Below are 25607 nucleotides of genomic sequence, written 5' to 3'. Positions count from 1 at the left end.
CTCAGTCACTTTGTCTATTCCAGGGAAGCTGTATGCTGTCGGGGGTTACGATGGGGCTTCCAGGCAGTGCCTGAGCACCGTGGAGCAGTACAACCCAGCCACCAACGAGTGGATATATGTGGCAGACATGAGCACCCGACGCAGTGGCGCTGGTATGTGAGGGCCTTGGGGTTTGGGAGAGCCTTGGGGTACAGGAGAGCCTTGGGGTACAGGAGACCGCTGTGTGTGCATGCTGTGTCTACTTTCCTCATGGCTGGGACTAGAGACAGACAACGGAACTGCACCTTACTTTCCCGAAGTCCTTCTCTTTTCCTTTGGTAACCCCACCCCTACACCTCCAGCAGTGCTCACACAGGGATCTGCCTTTCCCAGGGACTCCTTGATCAGTACGGAAGGGGTGATGTCTTCCATGTCTTTCTATTACTGCTGGTTTCTGTTTTAGACAACTGTTCTATGACCCAGGCAGACTCCAAGCTCACCAATAGCCCAGACTACACCAGGGCATCCCTTTTGTTTGTACATGGACCTACGTCTCTGGAAAGTCCAGGCCTCTGTGAGCCAGGCGCTGTCATGATACAAACATTCCCCCTCCTTCCTCTGACACTCACTTTGCAGCCCAGGCTGACCTCAGACTTACAACCTCCTGCTTCAGCCTCCGCGTGCTGGGATGGCAAGGCGCACCTGACCGAGGCCTTTGTCTTCTTACTCCCCACCTCAGCCCTAAGAGGCTTCCGGATACTGATTTGACCTCAGAGCTGGATCACTTTGTCCAAGTATAGAATTAGAAACTTTCGGTTAGAATTCTCTCCCCAGGGTGAGGCTTTTTAGTCCTCAACCAGTGAGCATCATCCCAGTGAGGGAGGGCAGGTGCTGCTGCCCTGACAAGCCCAGCTTGCCTGCCTGAAGCTGGTGTCTTGGGAGTTAAAAGCCAGCATCACAGCTTTTACGGCTGGAGCTAAGCCTAGGTCCCTTTCCTACTTTCCCTTGCTTTGTTCCTTCCTCTCCAACATGGTAAGAGAAAGACTTCCCAAATGACTTTCTGCTTCTGCTGTGTGGGGAAGTCCAGGAACTCAGGAGCTGCTGCAACAGCCCCTTCCTCTCACCTTTGTCTCCTCCACCGTCCCAGGGGCTCACTGTCTGAGGGAGCAAGCAAGACCTTGGCCACAGTTCCTGGGGCTCCTGGAGACTGAGCTGATTCTCAGTTTGGGGCTGGTGGGAAGGCGGTATGATTCCTGAGACGAGAAACCACATACTCTCCATAGAGTTACCTGTGTTCGTTTTTTTCTTCGCTGCCCCATCTACTCCTGGAGACTGGATTATGACTGGATTATCTCCGTCCTTAGCATTCTGTAAAAATTAGGCTGTTTACATTTTTTTAAAGAGAAGTTTTGTGTACACATTGATGGGCTGTGAAGTTGAAAGTCTGAATGATTCTATTTTAGAAGCATGTTTTTGGAGTTCTTTTGGGGAGCTGTCTCTGCTAATCCTGACAACTTGGCAATGAATGAAGTCAAGAAACCTGAGCTTTAGAGCTGAGTGTGCTTAACCTCATCTTGGGCAACCCCCTTTGCCATCTTTGGCATTTAATACCTCAGCCATGCCATGCGTGGGCTGCCTCCATTCTCAAAGGACCAGTTCCATTCGTAAATCCTGTGATTTCCCCCCTTGCCCGATCATTTAGTAATTATAGCTTCTAGCACCTTCTTTGTACCTTCTAAAAATCCGTATGGTGACTTGGGGCATGGCAGCAAGTACTAAAGGACTATGTATATAGAAACAAGCCGACAGAGGGCACTGAGGCAACCCACGGTGGAGCTAGAGGCAACAGCCTGACACCGTGTCCTGAGACAACCCACAGTGGAGCCAGGGACAGCCTGACACCGTGCCCCAAGACAACCCCTGGTAGAGCCAGGGACAGCCTGACATAGTGCACTGAGGCAACCCACGGTGAACTAGGGACAACAGCCTGACACAGTGCTCTGAGATAACCCACAGTGGAGCCAGGGACAGCCTGACATTATGCACTAGACAACCTCTGGTAGAGCCAGGGATAACCTGACACTGTGCCCCAGACAACCCATGGTGGAGCCCTGCAGCTTCGGCCATGCCTGCCGCGATGTCTTTTCCCCACCAGTTGCCCAGAAGGTGGCTGGGGCAGAGGTCACCTGGCCCATCCTTGGCTAGAGGCCCTTGATGACATCATTAACTGCTGCTCCTGTTTCTGGGAGGGCCAGTGACCTTGACTTGAGATGAGAGTAGTGTTCAGATCCCTGTCCTCAAATTCCTTTCTCTGTGGAGCCTGTCCCGGATTCCTTTGTTCAAAGCTTCACTATACTAACAGTTGGGGACGTGTCATCTCTAGGGCTGGGAGCCCGTGTGCTTGTCATGGTGGGTGCTTGTGAGAGCCAAGGATCTAGAGACCAAAGGCTCTGTACTGCAGCTGCCTGAGCCCAGTGTGGCTCTCCATGGTGTCTATGAGCAGGCTGCCAAGGGATGAGGGCGGTGGAAGAGCTGCTGGGGTATGCCTGGGTGACCGCTGCCTCCCTCTGCAGTGGGCAGCATGAGCAGAGAGACGGACATGGTGGTGGTCCTGGAGGTGCCAGCCGCTGCTGACCCCGGGGGAAGGGAAAGCCAAGCAGCTTGGCGCCTACTGATTTTCCGAATCCCACAACCCGATGCCAGTCATTGTTGGCTCAGCAGCACCATCTGCTGCTAGTTTAGGGCAACTGCTGGGAAGCACCGGCTGCCCTGCATAAACAACCACGGGCTGGATCTGACATCTTGTCCTGTAGGTGTTATCTGCTGAGAGACCACCAGCATCAGCAGCCTCGAGCACAGGCCAGGGCGAGACTCAGCCGTTCCCGGCCTCATGAAGTCTGTAGTCTCCAGATCCAGCCCTGGACCCACAACCTGGCTGCACGTCCCATTCACTGAGACACTCTTTTGGACTTCCGACCAGTGTCTCTGGGACTAAGGCCCCAGCAGAAGGGATGCAGCCTGTCCCCACGGGACCTCTGAATCATCCCAACTCCCTCCCTCCAGGAATGGGAGAGAGAAAGGGTCATCCAGAGGGGACGGCCGAGTGCAGGTCAGCTGCTCTCACGAGGTGCCCCTTTCCTCCTCTGTGGCCTGTGTCTCCCCTGGAGAGGTCTGATGCCTTCTGCCATCAAGGAGAAGAGGGGCTGAAGGACCAGGCTGGTAGCAGTGTCTCCCCAGCGGTGACCTCAGTGACCCTGCTATCGAGGTGGAATGATACGATGTTGAAGGAAAACAAGGTGGCGTGGAAGGGGGAAACGGGTGTCATTTTACTGTCGAGAAACAGCCACTTCCCACATCTTAGTGGATTTCCTTGACTCTTACCTCTTTGTTACCCCGTGTATATGTATACACACATACATATTTACATCGTAAAAGCAGAAATGGGGTCACATTGGCTTTGGATCTCAGTGTTTCCAGGCTGCCCGTCCTACAAGGAGCCGGGAAGCATCTCATTGTGTTTGTACTGCATGTTAGGACTGAGGTCCAGGGAGAGAGAACTTGCTCCCCAAGTCACCCTGCTGGTGATGGCTGTCCAGGGCTGGACACCAGGCCTCTTGGTTTCTGGTTCTTCTAGCGGGCCTGAGGCTGGGACCCTGTGCTCTGTCTTTCAGGCGTTGGGGTGCTCAGCGGACAGCTGTATGCCACGGGGGGCCACGATGGGCCCTTGGTGAGGAAGAGTGTCGAGGTTTACGATCCCGGGACAAACACCTGGAAGCAGGTGGCAGACATGAACATGTGCCGGCGTAATGCAGGTACCGCAACTTCTCCTCTCAGGGCCACAGCGCGTTCCTCCTCGGAGGTGATTGCTCTGGATGACGGGAAAGGGGCAACGTTGCCAGAATTTGGAGCTGAGCCTGTGTCTTGAACGTAAGAGAGGCCATTTGCCCCATAGGCTTAGCGTTAGGAGGAAGGAGAACCTGGACCCCAAAGGCTAGCCATAGGACCCCCCCACCCCACCCCGAGACTCAGAACCATCCCTTCTCCCTGGTGGAGGTGGATGTCTAGATTCCTCAGGGCCCTGTCCAGTGGCTAGGCCTGTAGCCTTGTAGCTGCTTGGGCCCAAGCCAGACCGTGGTGCTGTGCTGTGTTTTCTCAGCCAGTGACAGACTGAAACGGCCTCGTACTTCACAGAGTCCAAGTTCCTTCCCGGCAGGGGAACCAGACCCTACCTAACCCTCCAGTGTCCTTCTTCCTTTATTGTCCTTGTATCCCTTGTCCCTGTGTCCCTTTGCTCTTTGAATCCTTCCTATAGGAAGGACCTGTCCCAGCGTACTCAGGGTCACGTGTTCTGGGGCCTGACAGCCTGGCCAAGCTGTTTCCTCCTGTGAACTTGTTTTGAGTTGTGCCCTGCAGGGCTGACCTTGCTCTGGGAAAGGGTAGGTTAGCTCCAGCCAGACGGACTGGACAGACTGACTGATGGAAAGGTGCTGCCAGGTAGACTTGTCTCCTTTATTCTCACATTACCTGTTTGCTAAACTCAGTGTGGCCGACTTGTCGGAGGCTTAAACAGAGGGGCATTACCACTTGGCCCGCGGCCTGAGTCTGTTGTGAGTGCGCTGGCATTTGGCCTTCAGCCACGTGAGCCTGTAAGGCAAGCCTGCCTGCAGTCTGTAAATTCAGTTATAGACATGGGCATGTATAAACACTCACACCTAGATATTATTTATGTAATAACATGTGGATCTTACCACAGTACTACTTTAAAACTTGCTTTTCCATTCCTCATGCATGTCTAATCACAACACTACATGTATCTTGTATCTTCACGCTCTCATTTAACATGGCTATGTCATAGTTTACACAATTAATTATTGAATACTTCATTTTCCATGCTACTCGTAATGCTGTAGTTACTATAAATGATCCTAAGGATTGAATCAATGTACACATTTAAAATTATTTCTCTGGAAGAAAAAGCCAAAAGTAGAATCCTGAGTCAGGGAAGAACCTGTATGTTTTCTGTCTGTGCACATCTGTGCACACCAGGGCAGGAAGGCAACACACTTTCTGCTCGCAGCGATATTGAGAGTATCTTTAATCAGAGTTGCTAGCTACTGCTTTTAAAAGCATCAGAAATAAACGTGTTTATAAAAAACAAAAACAAAAACAGAAGCAAACACTATCTACTGGACTATGTGTTTTAAGGTCTTGAATAACATCTCCCTGCTCCTCTGTCCTGCTTCATGAGACCTTGCCATCAAACAAGCTCACTCCGAGTTAAGAATAAGAAAGGATCCCCAACCTGAGTTGAATCTGGATGTGTCTGGATTCACATGCTCATCTTAAGAGGGTTTATGGGCACAGCCATTAGCAGCATATGGGGTGGACACAACATGTGTCTCAGCTGGGAAGACTGAAGGTGCAGAGAAATGGGAGTGTGTGGAATCTTGTCTTCCCTAGTTCAGGCTGATGGGGAGGGCTGCATGACCCACAGGAAATGTTCCCGCAGGGAGACCTGTGCCATCTCTCTATAATGTTCCCACAAGGAGAACCCGCAATGCTCACTCTATAATGTGGCAGCCCGTGAGGGAGGGGGCACAGCGGGAGCATCTGTAGGACCACATAGTAATAAAAGCTCCCCAATGAGAGCAGCGGCCTCCAAGAAAGGGGACCCTCAGAGCCCAGTGGCTGTGCCCAGCATGCTCCTCCATTGAGTGGACTCAGACCTCCAAGTGGCATCTCTGCTGTGCAACAGGAAATGGGAAAGAGCCTGCAGGGCTCAGGCATCAGCTGCCTGTGGTTCCTGGTCTCGGGTACTCCCACTGATCCTGTGACTTCTGCTTGGTTTCTAGGGGTCTGTGCAGTGAATGGGCTCCTGTATGTGGTTGGAGGGGATGATGGATCCTGCAACCTGGCTTCCGTGGAGTACTACAACCCGGTCACTGACAAGTGGACGCTGCTGCCAGCCAACATGAGCACCGGAAGGAGTTACGCAGGTCAGTGGCATCCTCTTCCAGGGACCACCACACCAAGGGCAGGAATGGCATGGGGGATGAGCTGGCTTAGCCGGGATGGAGTTCCTCCTGCAGGGCTGCAGGCAATTGTATCTTCACTGTGTGCCCAGGATCGATGCTGCTAGTTAGCACTTCCCCCGTGAACCTGGATGTAGCTGTGCAGAAGGCTTCATGTCATATTCCAGGGGTCATGAACCTGAGCCGTGACCTGCCTTGGTCATGCCTGGCTCACTTTGTGCCAGACATGTAGGCGGGAGAGCACTGTTCTTGCTCATTAGACATTAGGTTTGGTAGACCTGTCTGCACAGATGGGAAATACCAGATGCTTGTACAAGATTCCCGTGAACTGTGAATGGGGTGCTTCTGGACAGAACGGCCGGAAGTACGGCCAGCAGGGACGTGTTCTCAGGAGATGGGTCACAATCTCACACACAAACTGCCCTTTATTGTGTACTTTTGATGTTAGGTATTATCTTCTTGTTGTGACAACTTCCTGAGAGGGACTACGTGTGTGTGTGTGTGTGTGTGTGTGTGTGTGTGTGTATGCGTGTGTGTATATGTGTGTGTGTATGTGTGTGAGTGTGTTTGAGTGTGTGTCTGTGTGTTTGTGTGTGTATGTGTGTGTATCTGTCTGTGTGTGTATCTAACTATGTGTGTATGAATGTGTTTGAGTGTATGTATGTGTGTGTTTGAGTGTGTTTGTCTGTGTGTTTGTGTGTGTATGAGTGTGTTTGTGTGTGTCTGTGTGTGTATCTGTGTGTGCATATGTGTGTGTGTGTGTGTGTGTGTGTGTGTGTGTATGTGTGGAGGACTAGCGGGAAGGAGGGGATTGTCTTGTCTCCTAGTTTCAGTCCACAGTCTCCTGGCTACTTTGTTTCTGGGTGAGGCTCAGCATGTAGAGATGATATGGACAGCATGCGGGACAATGGGGCCTTCAGTCCCCAGGTAGCTCGGCAGCAGAGACTGGAGAGGGTCGGGTCTGAGACCCCTTCAGTGGCATACCTCCTGCCACTCGCTCCCTCCACCTCCTAGAACTTCTAGCACCTCCCATAATATCTCCACCAGCGGGGCTCCAAATCTTTACAGGAGAGCCTACAGGGTCTGTGTCCCGTTCCGACTCTAACCCCTCCCTGAGCTGTGAGCCAGCGCAGTAGGTATGGTGTATGCTCCCTCTCACCGTCCCAACAGACCTCGGGCTGAGTGGGACTTCATCCTCGATTTCGCAGCTGAATAATGGGGACTGTAAGCGGTCACTAAAGGTCAGCCACATTGCTAACAAGCATGCACCAGAGTCAGAATTCAAAAGTAGGTCTGACTTCTAGCTAAGCCACACCCCTTCTACTGTCCCCGCTCAGGCTGAGTAAAGGGGCTGGGGGAGTAATGGGCAGACTGGGAGGTAATGGGCAGACTGGGGGGTAATGGGCAGACTGGGGGGTAATGGGCAGACTGAAGGTTAAAGGGCAGATTGTGGGGTAATGGGCAGACTGGTGTAGAGACTCTTTCTTGTAGGGGGCGGTACCAAGTTCAGTGCAGTGCAGGGCCATGAGTTGCTATTGGTCAGGGATCCTGAAGAGGAGAAATAGAAGCCCTGCTTCTTATGTCTGGACTGAACATTCAGATCCATATGGACTTAATGTTTATTTACTGAGCACACACTACATGAAAACACCACGAGAGCCTGCTTTTTAGCAGGTATTGCTCAGTGAGAGAGGTATCTGAGGCACAGGAGAGGCTGCCAAGGCCAGGTGGTACCTTTTGGTCTGGAGTCAAGCTCCGCCCGCCTCCAGGCTCTTCTGTTGGTATCTTAGGCAGGGATGAAGAGGGAATGGGTATCTCAAGCAGAGCATCTATGATGGTGTGTCCTCCTATTCTTTAGCTTGTGTTTCCTTAACCTCACCTTCAGTCAGAGTATTTTATAGCTATTGGGGCATGTTAAAATAAATCTCCATGCTAGGCAGTGGTGGTGTACGCTTTTAATCCCAGCCCTCGGGAAGCAGAGGCAGGTGGGCCTGTAGTGGCATTTCATTTGTATTTTAATAAATAAAGCTTGCTTGAAGATCAGAGTGTAAACCAGCCCCACTTTTCAGCCATACAGACCAGGCAGGGTAGCACACACCTTTAATCCCAGTAGCCACACTAGTAGCCATAGAAACCAGGTGTTGTATGCCTTTAATCCCAATCCTAGAGAGGATTATAAAATGGGAGGAAACAGCTCTCAGACACAGTTTCATTCTCAGATTCCTGAAGGCATGATTGGCATTTCAGACTGAGGTTGAGGTAAGAGCCAGTGGCTGGCTGCTTTGGTTTTTGGATCTTCAGGTTTAACCCCAATTTCTCTCTCTGGGTTTTTATTAGTCATGCTTCATGGGCCTCTGAGCTTGAGGCCAGCCTGGTCTACAGTGTGAGTTCCAGGGTAGCTAGTACTACACAGAGAAACTCAGTCTTGAAAACAAAATAAAACCCCCCAAAACAGAACAAAAAAAACCCTCTATTCCCACTCCCTTTCCTCCTCTCATTCCCTCCACACACCCCACCCCCACACCCCATGCACTCCTCAGAGAGGGTGAGGCACATTGCTTTGGGGAAGATCCAAGGCCCTCTCTACTATATCTAGGCTGAGCAAGGTACACATCCAAAGAGAATAGGTTTCCAAAAAGCCAGTACGTGCAGTAGGGATAAATCCTGGTGCCACTGCCAGTGGCCCCTCAGTCTGCCCCAGCCATGCAACTGCCAACCACATTCAGAGGGACTAGTTTGGTTCTATGCTGGTTCCTTCCCAATCTGGCTGGAGTTAATGAGCTCCCATTAGCTCAGGTAGACTGTTTCAGTGGGTGAACCCATCATGGTCTTGACCTCTTTGCTCATATTCTCATTCCTCCCACTCTTCAACTGGACTTTGGGAGATAAGTCCAGTGCTCTGATGCGGGTCTCTTCCTCTGTTTCCATCAGTTGCTGGATGAAGGTTCTATGGTGATATTTAAGATATTCATCAGTCTAACTACAGGGCAAGTCAAGATCAGGCCCCCTCTCTATTGCGGAGGGTCTTAGCTGGGGTCATCCTTGTGGATTCCTGGGAATTTCTCTAGAGCCAGGTTTCTTGCTAACCCTATAATGGCTTCTTCAATCAAGATATCTCTTTCCTTGCTCTCATCTCTGTTCTTCCTCTTTCTCGACTGTCCCATTCCCTCAACTTCTCCTCACCCCTCCCCTTCTCCCCTTCTCTTGCCCTTCTACCCTCCCTTCTCCCCCCACCCCCATGCTCCCAATTTTGTCAGGCAATCTTGTCTGTTTCCACTTTCCAGGTGGATCTATATATATGTTTTTTTTTTTTTTTTGGATTTTTCGAGACAGGGTTTCTCTGTGGCTTTGGAGCCTGTCCTGGAACTAGCTCTGTAGACCAGGCTGGTCTCGAACTCACAGAGATCCGCCTGCCTCTGCCTCCCGAGTGCTGGGATTAAAGGCGTGCGCCACCACCGCCCGGCTATATATATGTTTTTCTTAGGGTTCACCTTATTACTTAGCTACTCTCGGATCATGAACTATAGACCCTTTGTTTATGGCTAGTATCCACTTGTGAGTGAGTACATAACATATTCATCTTTTTGGGTCTGGGTTACCTCACTCAGGATAGTGTTTTCTAATTCCATCCATTTGTATGGCACTTTTTGAGTTATTATTTACTGCCTGGTGCTGATTTCCACCAGGAAGGAGGTGTGTGGTCCCAGGCAGACAGCAGTGGACAAGCTGCTGTCACACCCCAGAAGGCTTGCCTTCCAGTCTCATTGGCTAGGGCCAGACAACAGGGCATTTGGGAAGCAGTCTAGCAGGCCGAGTGTGTCACTAGCTGGTGTGTATAGTGGAGAACAGTATGCAGAAAGGATGTTGGCTTCTTCAGTCTCTAACATCTTCCGGATGGCCTCAGTGGATTACAGTGAAACTTGGGTGACAGATGGACTTACAGAGTTAGGGCTTCAGGATGGTTAAGTTTAATAAAAGCAGTGATACACAGTGCATGCTTGGAAAGTTTATCCAGTTGGGAACTGAGCACTGGGTGAGGGTCTCAGTTCCATGACAGCAAGCAGTGTGAGAAGTCGCCTGCAGTTGTGACGAAACTCACTGAAAACCACGGTACAGATCACCTCTGGGCAAGGCTTGGGCTGGAGTTTCTTTTTGTTCTTCCTCCCACGGAGTTGGTGTATTGTTCTTCTTAGTCCATCCCAGTGACTTCTAAAAGTAGTAAAGTCGACCTACATCAGCCATCGCTTCTCCAGAAAATGATACCGATTTGGAACAGATGCCTCTGGGTCCTCAGTAAGGGGTATGTGGGGTGTTAATCTGGATGCTGTGGTCAGGAAGAGGAGTGGGGGTGTGTCTGCTGGCATGCGCTGTTTGAGATCATGCTTGTGGATTCAAATGTCCCGCCAGGATGTGACGTCAGAGTGGAAACAGCCAGCTCCCGGCAGCGATAGCATGTGACCCTTCCAAGGGCTGTGACAGGGTATCGCAGAATCCTGGACCCACTGGGACTCCGATTAACTTTGGAGAAGCGAAGATGGTCACTTTGTTTCCCTTCCATGTCAGGTGTGGCTGTGATTCACAGATCCTTGTGACCCAGACTCCCACTGCCAGGAGGTGGAAGAAGGAGCGGGCACTACCTGTGACCAGAGCACCGAGCGGCGGGACCATGACAACTGATAAGATTAACTGGGAGGCTCTGCAGTGATTTGAGAACCGCCCTTGCTGTCTTAGCAAGCCAGCTTAGCAAGTCCACACCCTCTCAGTGTGGACACTGATGGTCCACCTTCTGCTCCTAGGTGCTTTGGTTTCTGCCCTAAACAGTTGTGTTTCTGACAGCCCCACAAAAACTCCTTGGGCTTTTTGCATGTGTGTATGCGCGTGTGTGTCCGTGTGCGTGTGTGTATTTCTACAGGACAATGGAGAGAACCTTGAAGTGTGTGTGTGTGTGTGTGTGTGTGTGTGCGCTTCTACAGGACAATGGAGAACCTTGAAGTGTGTGTGTGAGCGCGTGCACACGTATCCATGTGTTTTTGTTTGTGTGTGTAGGAACCATTTCAGTGAGGGCTGGGGCTGTAAGAGTGTCTACTGGATTTCTTTACTACTGATCTTTCACGATGCTAAAACACCTACCAATGTGTTCTGGACTTGTCCCATGAGGACCCTCGACTACTGAAGCTGCTGCCTTTTGGGGTCCTGGTAGAACTAGGCAGAAGCAGCCCTTCAACCACATCTGGGATCATGCCTTGACTACTGCAGCCGGGTGGATGAACTGGGGCTTCTGCAGAGCTGCCCTACGTCCTCCACGCAGCCTCATCTGGCCACTGCCAGTCACTGCCCCTCGGCTGCACTCCAGGAGGCGGATGAGAACTGTTTTGTCTTCATGTCTTGGCCTCTAGTCTTTGATGTCACGGATTCCAGGTTTGGAAGATTTTGTGTCTTTTCAGCAGGGAAAACAAACTCTTCAGAGAAGCCCCAAGTAGAACACTGGGGAGAAATAGACAAGAAAAAGCAAAACAAAACCCAGAAAAGCCAAAGTGGTATGGATTTGTTCCCACCCAGTGAGGTCTCAGACAGGGACCCTGCTTCTGAGTGTTCACAGGGCATCAATCCTATTTCTTATGCTTATTATGTAGGCTTACTTATTCATGGTATCAGTTCTCATGCGGATGATAAGTAAAAGGTCACCCTGCCACTAAGCCCAGAGATAGGCTTGCCCCCATGTTAGGTGGGGCCACATGTAGCTCAGAGGGACGTGAATGGCTGGATCTGGCCATTGGAACTTTGTGATGATGGTCAGGGCTGTTTTTATCTGTCTTCCCTTTCTCGTGCTTCAAGGTCCATATCTGTTCTTCAGCCTCCCCAATACCCCTTCTTATTCTCCCCTTTGTGGAGGAGACGGTCGTGGGCCCAGGACTGGAGATATTCCTCAAAGACACTTGCTTTTTAAAAATGAAAGCAACTTAGGAAAGCTTTGCTCGGCCACAGAGCAGATGTCTCAGAGTGTAACGTCAAGCCCCCGGGGTGGTGTTTGGAGGCGCACGGAAGCGCACAGTAAGGGTTGGGGAGACGCGTTTGCTGCACAAACATGAGTTTGGTCTCTAGCACTGGTGTAAAAAAATCCAGCTACGGCAACATGCACCTACAGTCTCAGAGCTGGGAAGGCGGAGAAAGGCTGGTTGGTATCCGAGGCTTGGGGACAGCCAGCCTAGGCTAACCAGCAAGTCTCAGGACCCGGGGAGAGTGTGTCTCAAAACAGGTTGTGTGGTTACTGAGGACTGACATCAAAGGCTGATCTCGGGTCTCTGCACACACCCACTCTCCCCTTACACACAAAGAACCTCACAGTCGTTTGAACCCTTCCTAAGCTAGCAAATTGCCTGTATCAGGGTTTTTGCTCTTGGAGGAGGGGAGACTTTGTGTCTAGAGAGCAGTCTCACACCCAGGGCATGGAGTTTTGGCCTCCTGAAGTCAGAATCCATGTAGGGGAGACCATGGGACTTTGTGAACTCAAATGCTGGACTTCTGCTATAAGAAGGCTCTTCAAAGCACAGCGACAGGGGGATGGCACCTCCTGCCCTTTGTGTTCCGAAGCCGGCTTCTCCCAGAGAGGCGACCACTGTATTTACTGAGCCTTTAGTGTGTGCTCTTCCACAAGAGTGAAACCTTCCTTTCTAATGTTAAGCAAAAGTTAGGCGCTACAACACCCATATAGTTAGTAGCCTTAGGGATGGTCAGTAGCTAGGATACCCAGCTTTGGGGGTTCCAGAAAAATGTCTCCCAAAGGATGCAAACGTTTCTTGGCAGATGCCCTGGTTCCCAGAAAGCTCTGCCTGGCCCCCTGCTAGAAAGGGGGTGGAATGCACCCCTGATCCCCTTCCTCCCCCTCTAGGGAAGTCTGGGGACTTGTTTGAGGTGCGAGAGGTGAAGATAAGGTTGGGGACCAGAGTCGGATGTGCTGTTCGTACCAGCACCCCATTTCAGGTGAAAGGTAACCCCACCTCCTCCCCCACTCCCACCAAGAACTTAGACTTTTATGCTTAGGGGTCGAGATGAGTCTCTTCTGGAGAGAATCCCTCCTTCCATGGAAGCTGGCCAGCTGTGGTTTCTGCTGGAGTTTTCGCTGTTGGCCCCACCTTCCGTCTCCCTTCCTGCAGAGCGCTGCTTTTGCAGGCAAAGCTGCTAAGGGTTCCACTCATTTCACCCTCATGCGTCCTTTCTCTTGGGGACTAGGACACTGGTGCGTCATCACCAAAAGGCCAGTCTGCCCTAGCTGCCCACAGATGCTACCCCGAGACACATGTTGCACCATCCTCAGGCATCAGGTCAATGTCTCCCCACGGTGGGCAATTCAGACTCACTTTCAAGTCGGTGTTAGTCACATGGCGGGTAACACCCCCACCCCCACCCCCGTTAGAGCAGCTGCCACTGCTAGTGAGCACAGCCGTGCCAGGGGCACATCTAAAATCTGACTGCAGTGGCCAAATGGAATCGAGACCCAAGGTCAGAAGCAGCTCAGACACCACTTGGATGCTAATTCGGACAAATGTAGAAGTCAGTTTCTGAATCCCAAAATTACTTCTCCTAAGTACCCAATAGCCTCTCCATCTAAAAACATGGCAGTATTATGCAAATGAAGTGACCTCATTTTTCTGCTATGCAATAAGAATTCTTAATTCTATCTCGTGACAAACCAGTTGCAATATCCCCTCAGATGCTTTCTTCCAGCTGTTCTACTTTGATAATCTGTTGTGTAATGTTTGTATATCTCTGAGCCAGATCCTTTCAAAGATTGCCTTTTTATTTTGTAAAATAGAAGCTGTAGCTTTTCCAAGCTGAAGCTTTACTGTAGATATTTTTTATAGATAATTTTTTCATGATATTTGAATCGCTTTCTATTGTCCACAATAACGAGATGCTATTCCGTGTGTCGCTCACCCTGACAGTGTGCACCTGTAGCACTTTTTGTTTGGTTTTCTCCTCTCGGATGCTTCCGTAGCTCCAGGTTCCTAGCGTTTTAGGGAGACCGTGGGATTCCAAGGCACAGCCACAACGCTCTGTCTTCCAGTTTCTAGGACAAATGGTGAACTTGACTCAGCGCTTGTCCGTCTATATCTCCTCCCTCTGTGTTTCTGAATCTGCAGGGCTGGGGCTGGGTTGGCCCACACAGTGGTGGCCCTCATCCCCTGGCCTGAGCCTGTCTTCCGGCCTACATTCCCTGGGCTTCCCCGGCCCTGCAGACCTTGCTTATTCTTGACTGTCTCCTGGTTTTTGGAGGTTTCTAGTGCTCGAGGCCTCTGCGGCTGGGTCCTGTCTCTTCGGGAAGCTTGCGTTCTCTGTACTTAGGAAGAGGAGGGAGTCCCTCATGAGCTCTGGGAAGAATGTGCTTTAACAGATGCTCACACTGATTTTTTTTCCTGAGCTGTCTTCATTCCAGGCTCTGTTTTGTGCATTTATCTGTCCTAGGACTCTTGTTTCTCTTTTTTTAAAAATCTTAATTTATTATTTTTGGGATAGGTGCCATTTAAACTGCCTCTATGCTTCTTCCTGTTTGCACCTGGTTGGATCGAGTTGGGAGGCTGAGCAAACTCGTTTAGCTGGACAGAGTGTCCAAGGCTCTGATGCATAGAAGCAAGGAAGTTAGAGTGGTTTCAGTAGGGTTTTTTCCCCCATGTGTCTGTGTTTGCACTACTTAGCCCCTCTCCCCCCCCCCCCCATGTTCAGTTATATTGTTTATCTACTGACCAAGCAGAGAATCCAGCAGCACTTCCAACATACGGGGATGAAGAGGCTTCTTCTGTGTGGGCAATCACAGCCTTAGAGGCCCTGCGCAGCTTTTACCACAGGATTCAGTGACTCCTGGATATAGCGGCAGCCACGGCAGGAATGCATGGGGCTGTGGCATTTGCAGGGATATATGGGCCCTGTGCTGTTCTTGCCTTTGGTTATTAGATTGTAAATGATTTCCCTCTTTTGGTGGTAATAAAAGACCTTTGTTGGACTTCTTCTTTAATTTGTATATGATGTGTAAAATACTTTCTTTGAAAGAAAACTCAAGATACAGACTGTGTATATCTGTGTGGATATCCTGGCCTGGGCTTGACATGAGACACTGGCACAGCCCCATGGTCTGATCTGCTGTTTTCTGCATGAATGTCAGGGACTGTATATCTTGTAAAAGAACACTGGTCATATGATCAATACAGCGAAAGCCGAGGAACATTCCCCCAAATGTCTTACTTTAATAGGATCCCATTCCAGTTCCCCACACTGTACAACTGTACATGGCATTTCAATAAAAGCAGAACTGTACAAACATCCTCGGCTTCTTTTCCTCTGTGTAACATCTCTTACGTCTCGTGTACGTTAAGGGCAGACTCCTCCCCACACAATCGCATGGAAGAATTTCCCTTCAGAACCTGCTGCACACGGCCTTGAACTCTGACTTCTGTCACCTGGCCCCAACACAGTGCAGGCCCACAGAGCCCTTTCGAGGGGTCTAGAGGAGGCAGTCCCTCTAGAAGGTGTTGGTATGGGCAATGACCTGTGCAGCACGCAACGCCTGTCTGCGCTCTAGGGCTACCATACAGTTTGCGAGCTTTGGGAAGGGGTTGGAGGTGGAAACACACAAAGACACACAGACAGAGCGACAGTGTCACAGACCTCTAGTCACTGGTAAGAAGCCCTTTATTCAGCAGCACCATGGAGGCTTATATACCCAACAGTCAGGTGGGCCAACAGGTGAAAACCTTATCCTCTGATCCTCAAGGCAAGGCAACACGTGCTCGTGAAGCAGAGCTGGTAAACAACTTTGACACAGCTTTCAGTAACTCAAATCAGAAGGAAAGTAAAGATCACTATCAGGGAAGAGCAGCTGGAGGCCAGGACTCCAGGTCCCAACAGACAAGGTAGTTGCTGGGATCTGGGGCTGGAGGAGACAGTGGTTGACTGTTCTGACATCACTCCTAAAAGCTGAACTCTATCCCAGGTATGTGGAATGCTTGGCTTGGTGGCGGTCTCTCATAGCCATCTGCCTGCTGACATGGATGTCCCTCTGGAAAAAGACCACGTGGTTCTAGGTCTCTTCAGATTGCCAGGGGCTCTGTCTCATAAGAGGTAACAAATAGACATCCGGGGTCCAGTGCTTCCTTGGCATTCGGAAAGATTGTAAGGATGGAGGGAAAGCCAGCAAGTTGGACTCGGGTGACGGCTGGCTCTCTACCCCACACTTCTTCCTCCTGGCTTCTGCTCTGGTCTCCCTTCTTTTACCTCTTGCGGATGAGTGGCGGTTAGGAGGTTGAGTCTCACCGCAGCCCTCTGAGTCACGATCAGGAACTGAATGTCCCTTGGGGATAGAGGCCCAAACGGGAATACATGTGTCTGAGGGGAATCGTAAGGCAGAGGCAGAGGAGACCCACATAAAGGACACTGAACTTTGAACTTTTGTTTGAGTCTGAGGAGAGGCCCCAGGATGCAGTTGCTTTGAACATAACGACAATTAGCATTTACTGTACAGTCACTGTGTGCTGTGCCTACTTTGAAGAGGCAGGTAACTGTGTATTTCACTGCTAATTCACAGTACCACAAGGGACCCTTATTATTAGACCCTTGAGAGGAGAACTAGTCCCCCCATCCCCCTGAGGCTGCCTGCCGAGTTCTGTCACAAGGCTGGTGGCTATGTTCGGTAGGTGCTCTTCGGAGAAGTGGGGGTCATCAATGCCTGGACCTCAGAAACTTCTCCAAACTCCCAGAGAGACATTGATTTCTCACCCACTGTCCTCAGCTAGAAGGAGGCCCTGCACATGGCTTTGTTAGGAATTTGTAGGAATTCACATGCCCTCTCTGTCTTCTTGTTTGTAAAATGAGGGTCCCTTGTCCTTTTCTGAAGACACAAAACAAGAGAGTGAGACACCCACAGAACCAGAGAGGAGTTACCACATATTCCCAAAAAATATGGGAGAAGGGGAATGTGGTGGTTTGAATAGGTATGTGGTGTTGGATTCCCCTCTGTATGCTGTGAATACCATTGGTTAATAAAAAAAATTGTCTTGGGCCTGCACAGGGAATAGAGGTAGGTGGGGAAAACTAAGATGAATGCTGGGAGAAAGAAGGGCAGAGTCAGAGAGAAACCACGTAGCCCCGCTGGAGACAGACACACTGAAATCTTGCTGGTAGGCCACGCCCTTGTGGTGATGCACAGATTAACGGAGATGGGTTAAATTAGTAGGTAAGAGTTAGTCAAATATACTTAAGCTATTGGCTAAACAGTATTGTAAATAATATAGTTTCTGTGTAATTATTTTGGGTCTGAGCTGCCGGGAACCAACAAGCGGCCTCCTTCAACAGGTATGACCCCATAGACTCATGTGTTTGAGTGCTTGGCCTATAGGGAGTGACACTATTAGGAGGTACAACCTTGTTGAAGTAGCTGTGGCCTTGTTGGAGGAAGTGTGTTACTGTGGAGGCAGGCTTTGAGGTCTCATATGCTCAATCTCTGCCCAGTGTGGTACACAATTCACTTCCTGTTGCCTGCATATCAAGATGTAGAACTCTCAGCTCTTTCTCCAGGACCATGTCTGCCTGCACGCTGCCATGTCCTGCCATGATGATAATGGACTAAACCATTGAAACTGTAAGCCAGCTCCAATAAATATTTTCCTTTATATGAGTTGCTGTGGTCATGGTGTCTTTTCATAGCAATAGAAACCCAAACTAAGGTAAGGTCCAGCAGGACTGAGGTTCAGGGAGAAGGGGAGCAGAGGGAGCTAGAACCATTTCCTTAAAATTCTGGAGATTGACCAGTGTGATGATGTGGATAGATGCTTTCGGAGCGGAGACACATTCAAAGCCTCATTGTCTACAAAGGGGTCAGGTACCTTTGGGTCAGTCTCTTGCTTCTCAGTCAGCCCTCAATCTGTAAGATACAAGGAAAACACCTGCTGGTGACCTTGGAGAAACTGAAAGTTCCCTGAAGTGGAGCAGGCAGACTCTTCAGGCCTTAGGAGCAGCTGTGGCAGCACAGCCTTTGGACTAGGAGGCAGAGTCTCCTGCAGGATGGTTGTGTGTGTCCATATATGCTGTGCATGAGCCTGAGGTGCTGGGGGTGTGCAGGAGGGGTGCGCACACAGAAGGGGGACAAGTTGTCTATCTCTAGACCTTGGCTGGCCAGGCTTCAATTTTGCAGGAGGCCCAGTGAGGCCATCTGGAAAGACTTGGTTTCACCTGGAACCACTTGGATTTTTTTAAAAACTTTTTTTTCCCCAAGGGGCTGGGAAGATGACTTAGCGGTTAAAAACACTGGGTGCTCTTCCGGAGGACCAGGGTTGGATTCTGGGAACTCATAGGGAGGCTCACAACTCTACTACAGACCCAGGGGTTTACTCCTACTTTGGCTTCCTTGGGTACTGCATGCACGTGGTGCATATACACACATGCAGGCAAAACACCCATGCATGTAAATAAAATGTAAGGCATCAGATGAGTTTATTTGTGCTCTAAAATGGTTAGCTATGAGTGCACATCTTTCCACCCTGTGACTTTCTGGGTCATAGCCAGTGCAGAGTTTTGACAGGAAATCCCATGGCCCTGGTGTTTCTCTTTTGGGGCAGAGCTGCCCAATTATGTGTCCACTGCTTCTCCAGTTCTGTACTTCCCTTCAAGCCCATGAGATCACCCACCCTGGAGGCCGTGACGTGATGTGAACATCCTTCACAGGCTGTTATCAGTGATATCCACCTGGGGCAAGTATACAGCATTCTACACTCCCAATACAAGGCACGGTGGGACTAGAGCACCATGCTTGACCTCACCGACGTGTGGGCACAGATGGGCTTCCTGGAGATGCTGCTTGCCAGGCACCTGAGAGCGGGCTGCCACCTGGCCCCGCTTGGCTTCTCTATTCATCCTGCCGTGTGGTAATCCTTCCTTCTGAGTAGGCATGTGGTTCCTACCCTCACCAGACTTGCCTCTCACAGTTTCCAGTCCTTTTGGCTAGGATCAAGTATTCATGTGCTCATCTTCATCCAGTCCTTGACTGGTAACTCAGAAACAGGGCTTTGGAAGCACTTGAGGGATGGGGTTACATAAAGGCCAGGGCTCACTTGATCCTCACGGACGTCTTGTGAGGCAGTGGACATAGATATTCTTGCATGCACTGTCTCTGCTTGCTGTATATGATGGTTGTATTCTTGATGCAGTGGATGACAAGTGCCGAGGGCTCCTCAAGGAGCCTGCGCACAGTGTGTGATTCGCTACTGGCGTTTATTCTTTGTTGTCTCCTTTATATAAATGGAATACAGCTTTAAGAGGCAACACGGTTTGCCTGGATTCTCAGAAGAGCCTTCACCACCAAACAGGATTGTGCTTGGCTCTTTGCGAGCACTCCAGGGGCTTAACTAAGAAGTGGGTTATTTTGCTCATATAACCACAAGCCCAGGGGTTCAATTCTGGGGCCGGAGCAGTTATTCCATTCTGCCATCACTTCCCAGATCCTTTTGTTCGTTTTTCCATTTTTAGCATGTTGCAGGGTAGATACCCTATGGCTGTTTTCATATTAGAAAACAGGTATAGAAAAGAAGTGGTCCGAGGGGTAGAAGGGGCGGGGTCTATACTGGGAACACTTCCTTAGAAATCCCAGTGGACTAGTGCAGATAGTTCCTGCACTGTCGTACATGCAAGCGAGGCAGACGGCAAACTCAAACTCAGAGTTCAGTCGGGAGAGAGAGAGAGAGGTGGGGGGGCGGGGAATATTAGGCGGGCATTTAGCGCAGTCAACAGACCTGCTGGCCACCTGCCTCTTAAGACTTTGTGGTTTCCTCTCTACTGACCCCCTTGGACTTTGCTGTCTTGGCCTCTGGCGTCCTCCCTGAAGGTTATTCTGTCTGGGCACCGAGTAAATCCTGGGCTCCTTGTCACTAGTGAGAATGATGTTCCCTGTGTTCTTGGCTGAAGGGATGCAGCACAGGAAGGTGAGGCGGGGGACTTCTCAGAGCCCCAATTCTGCCGTCTTGCTGACTCTTCTTGGCATCAAGAGAGTATGTCCCTTTTGCAGGATGAATGAGAAACCCTGAGCAATGGAGACCTTTTGGGCCTGAGGCTGGGGCTTGGAGACAGCTCATTTATCAGCTTCTGGAAGTTTCCCTGAAGCACTGATTGAGGAGCCCTGTCAGCAGCAAGATCTAGGACCTTTATCTCAAGAATGACCCATCTGTGCGGCACCATAAATCTGAGTCACAACTGGAAGGTGGAGGTGGCTGTGGTTTGGTGTTGGCCTCTTGGAGGCAATTTTCTCTAGTTACTGGTCCTCCAGCCTTCTAGAACACCCTTTCATTTCATGGTAGCCCCTGACGGGCGTCCTGCACCAAACTAAACTGAAGCCATGCACAATAGAGATGTGGACGGCCTCTTTCCAGGGTGCTGTCCTACACTGTTCCTCCCAGATGAGGTCTTTTCTTCAGACAGGGAGGAAGAAGTGTGTCAGTGAAGGGGCCAGGCTTTGCTTCTTATCCTGTGGGGAGGATGGTGGCAGCTGAAAGGTTTAGTATTCTAGTGAGGCCTCATGACATAACACATGCAGGTGCTCATTCTGACTCACCAGGATGTCGGTGCTACCTGGGCAGAAGAACAACACACCCTAGGCAGCCAACTCTGTACAATGTCACCCTGGGGGAGGGAGACACACCAAGGAATGCTCAGTTTCCTCAAGGGCCTTCCCGCCATCCTAGGTCTTCCCACAATCCTTCTTCTTGCAGTGGCTTAGCTCTGAGATAAGGGGACTGAGGGCAGGGCTGAGGCCCCACAGGGGATTCCAAATGTGTTTTCTAGCCACAGAATCCATCACTTTAATGTGATCTGTCCTCCTGTTAGGATGATTAACCAAGGGACCCTCTGTCCTGGTGCTGGCGGCTGCTGCAAAATTCTGATAAGGAAGCCTATAAAACCATCTCTCAGCAGCTAAATGAGGCCACACACACATCCTGCAAAGGTGGCTCGGTTTCTAGTGGCTCCTCGGGACATCTTCTGCCTGAATTTGCCTGAAACAGCTGCCTCTGGGAAGACTGCAGAGCTCTGGGGAGAAGCGAGTTGGGTGGATGAAGGACCCCAGAGTGTTGGAAGCTGTGAACCCCCCATATCCTGAATTTCTGGTAAACAACATTTGATGCTTGCAGCTGCTCTGAGCACGAGATTCTCAGGAGTTCCTGATGGCAGGGGAGAGGTTTCTGGTGGGTTTGGCTGGGATGTGGCTATCAGTTAAGGATTGCTATATAAGCTGCCTGCCCCTGGACACAATAAAGGGGGCATTCTTGTATCAAGGATGACCTATGTCTCTGTGTGTTTCAATCTCCAGCCCCTTGCCCGGTTCACGAACTGTCTGGTAGCTCATAGAGCTCAGACGGGCATGGTGTGCTACACTGGAGGTCTGCATGACTCCAGCGGAACTCTCCCACCAGGCCTGAAGACTCTGGCCACTCTGAAGGCCCGTGAAGAGCAGCAATCTGCAGTCAGTCGCTGCCTTCTCTGGGCTACTTCTGTGACATGCATGTGCTGTGAAGTGCCTGCTCTGGAAATGCGACTTAAATGTCAGAGTCTGTGTTGTTCTAGGCTCAGTGGAGCTGTGGAGACAACATGGTAAATAAGGCGTTGAAGCCGCATGATGAGCCTGAGGTTGGGGAGGAAGGCGATCTGTGGGGTAAACAGGGTGTGTGTGCAAGTGATGACGGTCAGAGTCCTGGAGAAGAGGTGGGTGGAATGCTGGGAAGGGAGGAGGAGGGCAGTCCATCGAGTTTGCAGGGTGGATGTGTGTCCTAAGGGAAGAGGAGGGTGGAATTCTGAGTAGAGAGGTGTGAGAAATAAGAACTGGTTCAGCCCGGCTGACTATTGAGGTATAAGGAGATATGCAAGGAAAGGAAGCTAGAAAAGGGTTATGTCAGGGTAGTCTGTGAAACCACGAGCAGGTAGTGCTCTCTGAGGGCTGTGGGAAACATGAGTGGCTAACGGTGAGTTGCCAAGAGCTTGTGTTAGTCAGGACACTCTAGATAGAACGAACCCACATATAGACAGGGTCATCGTTACCTTGAGTACCAGCCTGCAGCCGCACAGGGCTTGACATGGACCCATGGAGTCCGTGAACTAAGACTTCATCCGAGGGAATGAGGGGAAAAACACACATACTCACACAACACACACACACACACACATTCTTGATGATTTCCTTCTGACTTTCGTTTTTATTCTTATTTTTCCTCTACGTCTATCCTGGTATTTTTTCCTCTCTCATTCTTGTTTTCCTTCTAACTTTTTTTTCCTTACAGCTTATGTACCCCAGCAAAATATTTCAAGAAATATAAAAATTACCATGTGGTTACATTCTATTTTTCAAGTGAATGGTTGCATTGAACACAAGTAAAACAGCATGTTTTCCGTATCCCTCACATGATTAAATATTTTACATCTTACAGGTGAAAAGTTGTCCCAAGAACCCCATGCATTCATGGCCAAGCAACTTGTGATAGATGAACAAAGTGTGAGCAAGCAAGGCATTTTTCTCAGCCAGTTCTTTGGCTGGCAGGCTGCATTTTGCAGTTACAAGGAAAGGACCAATCATTTTATTACTTATTTCAAAAAGTAATTTTATAAGAAATCTTAGAAGAACCACAAATCTAACGTCTATATATGAAAAGAATCAGCCAGCTCTATTTTAAATCCTCGGGGTGCACACCCGCTCATCAGCAGTTTTACATCAGGAAGCCGAGGGCAGAAATGGACACAAGGGATTAATCGCCCTCCCATCTTAGCGAGAAAGAAAGGCACGTCAGCTGATAATAACTGGGCTGCTTTGTTTTTCTTCTCTGACCTTAACGAGTCCCTCACTCAGCTCTGTGCCTTTCGAAAACTTTAGATTGTCTTCTTGGGTTTTTCACCTCAAAGCTATTTGACAAAAACATCTTGGTCTAACCTTATTTTCAAAGCTTCGTTTCAGCTATGATGCACCTGGAACCTGTGAACACATCTCTCTACATTAAGATGAAAAAAATTTAAGCCAGCTGGGCTACTGGGACTCAATTGTTTTTCTTAATCACTAGCATAAGTCACAGTCTATAAGGCTCCTCCACAGAAACCCATGTGTTCTAGCTGTGACTTCCTTGTTTTATTGTCTTCTGCAGCCTTTGCTTTACCAGAGGTGGGGGCAACATTTTATCCGACCTTTACCTATGTTAATTTTCCCACTAAACTAACCTCTATCATAATTTCTTACTATATTTATTAAAAATCTTCCACCATCAAAACCTTAGTTAAACTGATACTATGACTGTATAAAATCATTGCTTCAGTTAAACAGTACAGTTTTGGAGGAAATCGTTTTCATAATTACCCACAGGTAAAAATGCCCAGTAGAACAGGATATTTCCATGTGATGATCATACAGCAGTACGATCTGCCCCACACCCATTCATACCACGGGACAAACGGCAGCAGCAAACATACAAAGACACAGCAGTAGCAAGAAACATCCTGGTGCCAAGGGTCTTGGGTCTTGGCTATCTGAGATTCCCCCACGAGGGCATTGTTTCCTGGTGGGCCGATCCCCTGAAGTCAGTTACCATGTGCTGTTCCTCCGACATGGCCAGCTGCAGAGGGGGTTACTGGAGTGACTTACAGGCTGTGGTCTGCTGGTCCTCCAATGGCTGAGAATCCACATGGCTGGATGTCTCAGCTGGTCTTCAGTGTACAGCAGAATCTCGAAGAAGCAGGCTCCAATGCCAGTGAAGAACGCCAGTCAAGGAATGGACATGCCAGCCAGAGCGAGCGCCAGCAGGCAAAGGGAGGGAGCATCCTTCTTCCATGTCCTTTATATAGGCCATTGATAGAACATATGGCTCAGCAATCTTCCTACCTCAAAAGATCCAGATTAGAGCCGCAGGCAGGTGAGTCAGTGTCCAATGTGCCATGCAGCTGGTCAATTGACCCAAAAAAAATGGGGGACTGGTCCCCACGTTCTGGCACCAGATGATGACAGAAGTTACAAAATAATCCCATACTAGTTCAGAATTATGTGTAATAAAGGGTTATTTATTTAGGGGTAGACTCAGATCACAGTCCTCTGCATAAACAGGGAACCAAATTCAGATCCAGAAAGAACACATGGTATGTACTCATAAGTGGATATTATCCTTAAAGTAAAAGATAATTATGCTATAATCTACAGACCCAAAGAAGCTAAATAACAAGGAGGGCACAAGCGGGGACACATGACTCCCACTGTGAAGGGGAAATAGACCAGATATCACAGGTGGACGGGGGTGGGGTCTGCACGGAAGGCATAGGCATAGGCATGGGCACAGGAGGGATCAGGTCAGGGGAGATTGGAGGAAGATAGTAATGGGAAAAACAACTGGAATCGGGGGCATCTCTGGGATGAGCTAGAAACCTAGTGCAATAGAATCTATAAGGGTGACCCTAGCAACACTCCTAGCTATGGGTGATTCGGAGTCTGAACTGGCCATCTCCTGTAACCAGGCAAGACTTCCAGTGGAGAGACTGGGACCCCAACAGAGCCACAAACCCTTCAACCTACAATTTTTCCTACCTACAAGATGCGCTAGGACAAAGGTGGCACAGAAATTATAGGAATGGCCAACCGATGACTGGTCCAGCTTGAGACACACGCCGGGAGTGGGAGCCCACCCTGACACTAGCCAGGGAGCCTGCATGGGACTGACCTAGGCTCTCTGCACATGTGTTACAGTTATCTCACACCCTTAAAACCCATTTTGCACACATCCCCCAGACTTCCACTTGAACGAATTAGCAAACTCATTAAACTCTTTAGTAGCCACCTCCTTGTGAACTATGCTTCCTACCTCTCTTCAAACAGCCTGCTTGACCTTAAGTCTAGTAATAGGTCTAGAGGCAACCAGTGCTGGGCCCTAGGGGATATCAGTACTGTCTTGCCTGGCATTGCATTCAGAAAAAGTCATTGCTGATTTAGTAGACAATAAAGGGTGAATTCACTTAGATAAAGATGAAAAAGCGTAACATTCCAGGTGTTGGGTATGAGTGCATCTGCTGAGGGCAGAGAGGCTGCTTCCTCAGCTGCCGTGAACCCTGGAGGATCTGTGGGTTCGAAGTTATCAGTTCCAGTGGGGTCCTGCTCCACATCCCCATCCTGTTAGAGGACCCCTTCCTTTACCAATGAATTCTCCTGCTTAAACACTGACAACCTCCAAGGCAAGGATTTGAATTTTTACTGTAATTTAGCCAACCTTATAACTAGGACCTTGGTTTGATTTTCTGAAACTTGAGCTCTGTGGCTGCTGGAGAGAAGACTGTCTTCCAGGGCATACTTAAAAAGCTTTAGTCTGAGCCTGGTGGTGGTGGTACACACCTTTAGTCCCAGCACTCAGCAGGCAGAGGCAGGTGGATGTCTGAGTCCAAGGCTAACCTGATCTATGGAGTGGGTCCCAAAACAGCCAGGGCTACACAGAGAAACCTTGTCTCAAAAAACCAAAACAACAAAAAAAAAAAAACCCTTTAGACTGTTTATGCTCATTTGGAGCTGGTCAGTTTTAACAATGAGTTAATTATTGTCCTTCTCTGCTC

At 49.6% G+C, this 25607-nt stretch overlaps 1 protein-coding gene across 3 annotated transcripts in view; it reads left to right on the top strand.

Moving 5' to 3' along the window:
• Positions 1–15315, top strand: part of LOC121443906 (kelch-like protein 3) — a 115510-nt gene extending 100195 nt beyond the window's left edge. For all 3 annotated transcript variants that reach the window (XM_041645665.1, XM_041645663.1, XM_041645664.1), the window contains 4 exons: positions 24–152; positions 3651–3791; positions 5832–5975; positions 10575–15315. In XM_041645665.1, the coding sequence (XP_041501599.1) occupies positions 24–152; positions 3651–3791; positions 5832–5975; positions 10575–10603 (443 nt within the window). In that variant the 3' untranslated portion in view covers positions 10604–15315. The remainder of the gene's footprint in view (positions 1–23; positions 153–3650; positions 3792–5831; positions 5976–10574) is intronic.
• The last annotated feature ends 10292 nt before the right edge of the window (positions 15316–25607 follow it).

Source organism: Microtus oregoni, unplaced genomic scaffold (assembly GCF_018167655.1).
Source record: "Microtus oregoni isolate MIOR12 unplaced genomic scaffold, Mior012 000114F_ref0000099, whole genome shotgun sequence".
NCBI classification, from domain to species: domain Eukaryota; kingdom Metazoa; phylum Chordata; class Mammalia; order Rodentia; family Cricetidae; genus Microtus; species Microtus oregoni.
Note: the sequence above shows the minus strand (reverse complement) of the source record. Positions and strands in the feature narration are given on the sequence as shown.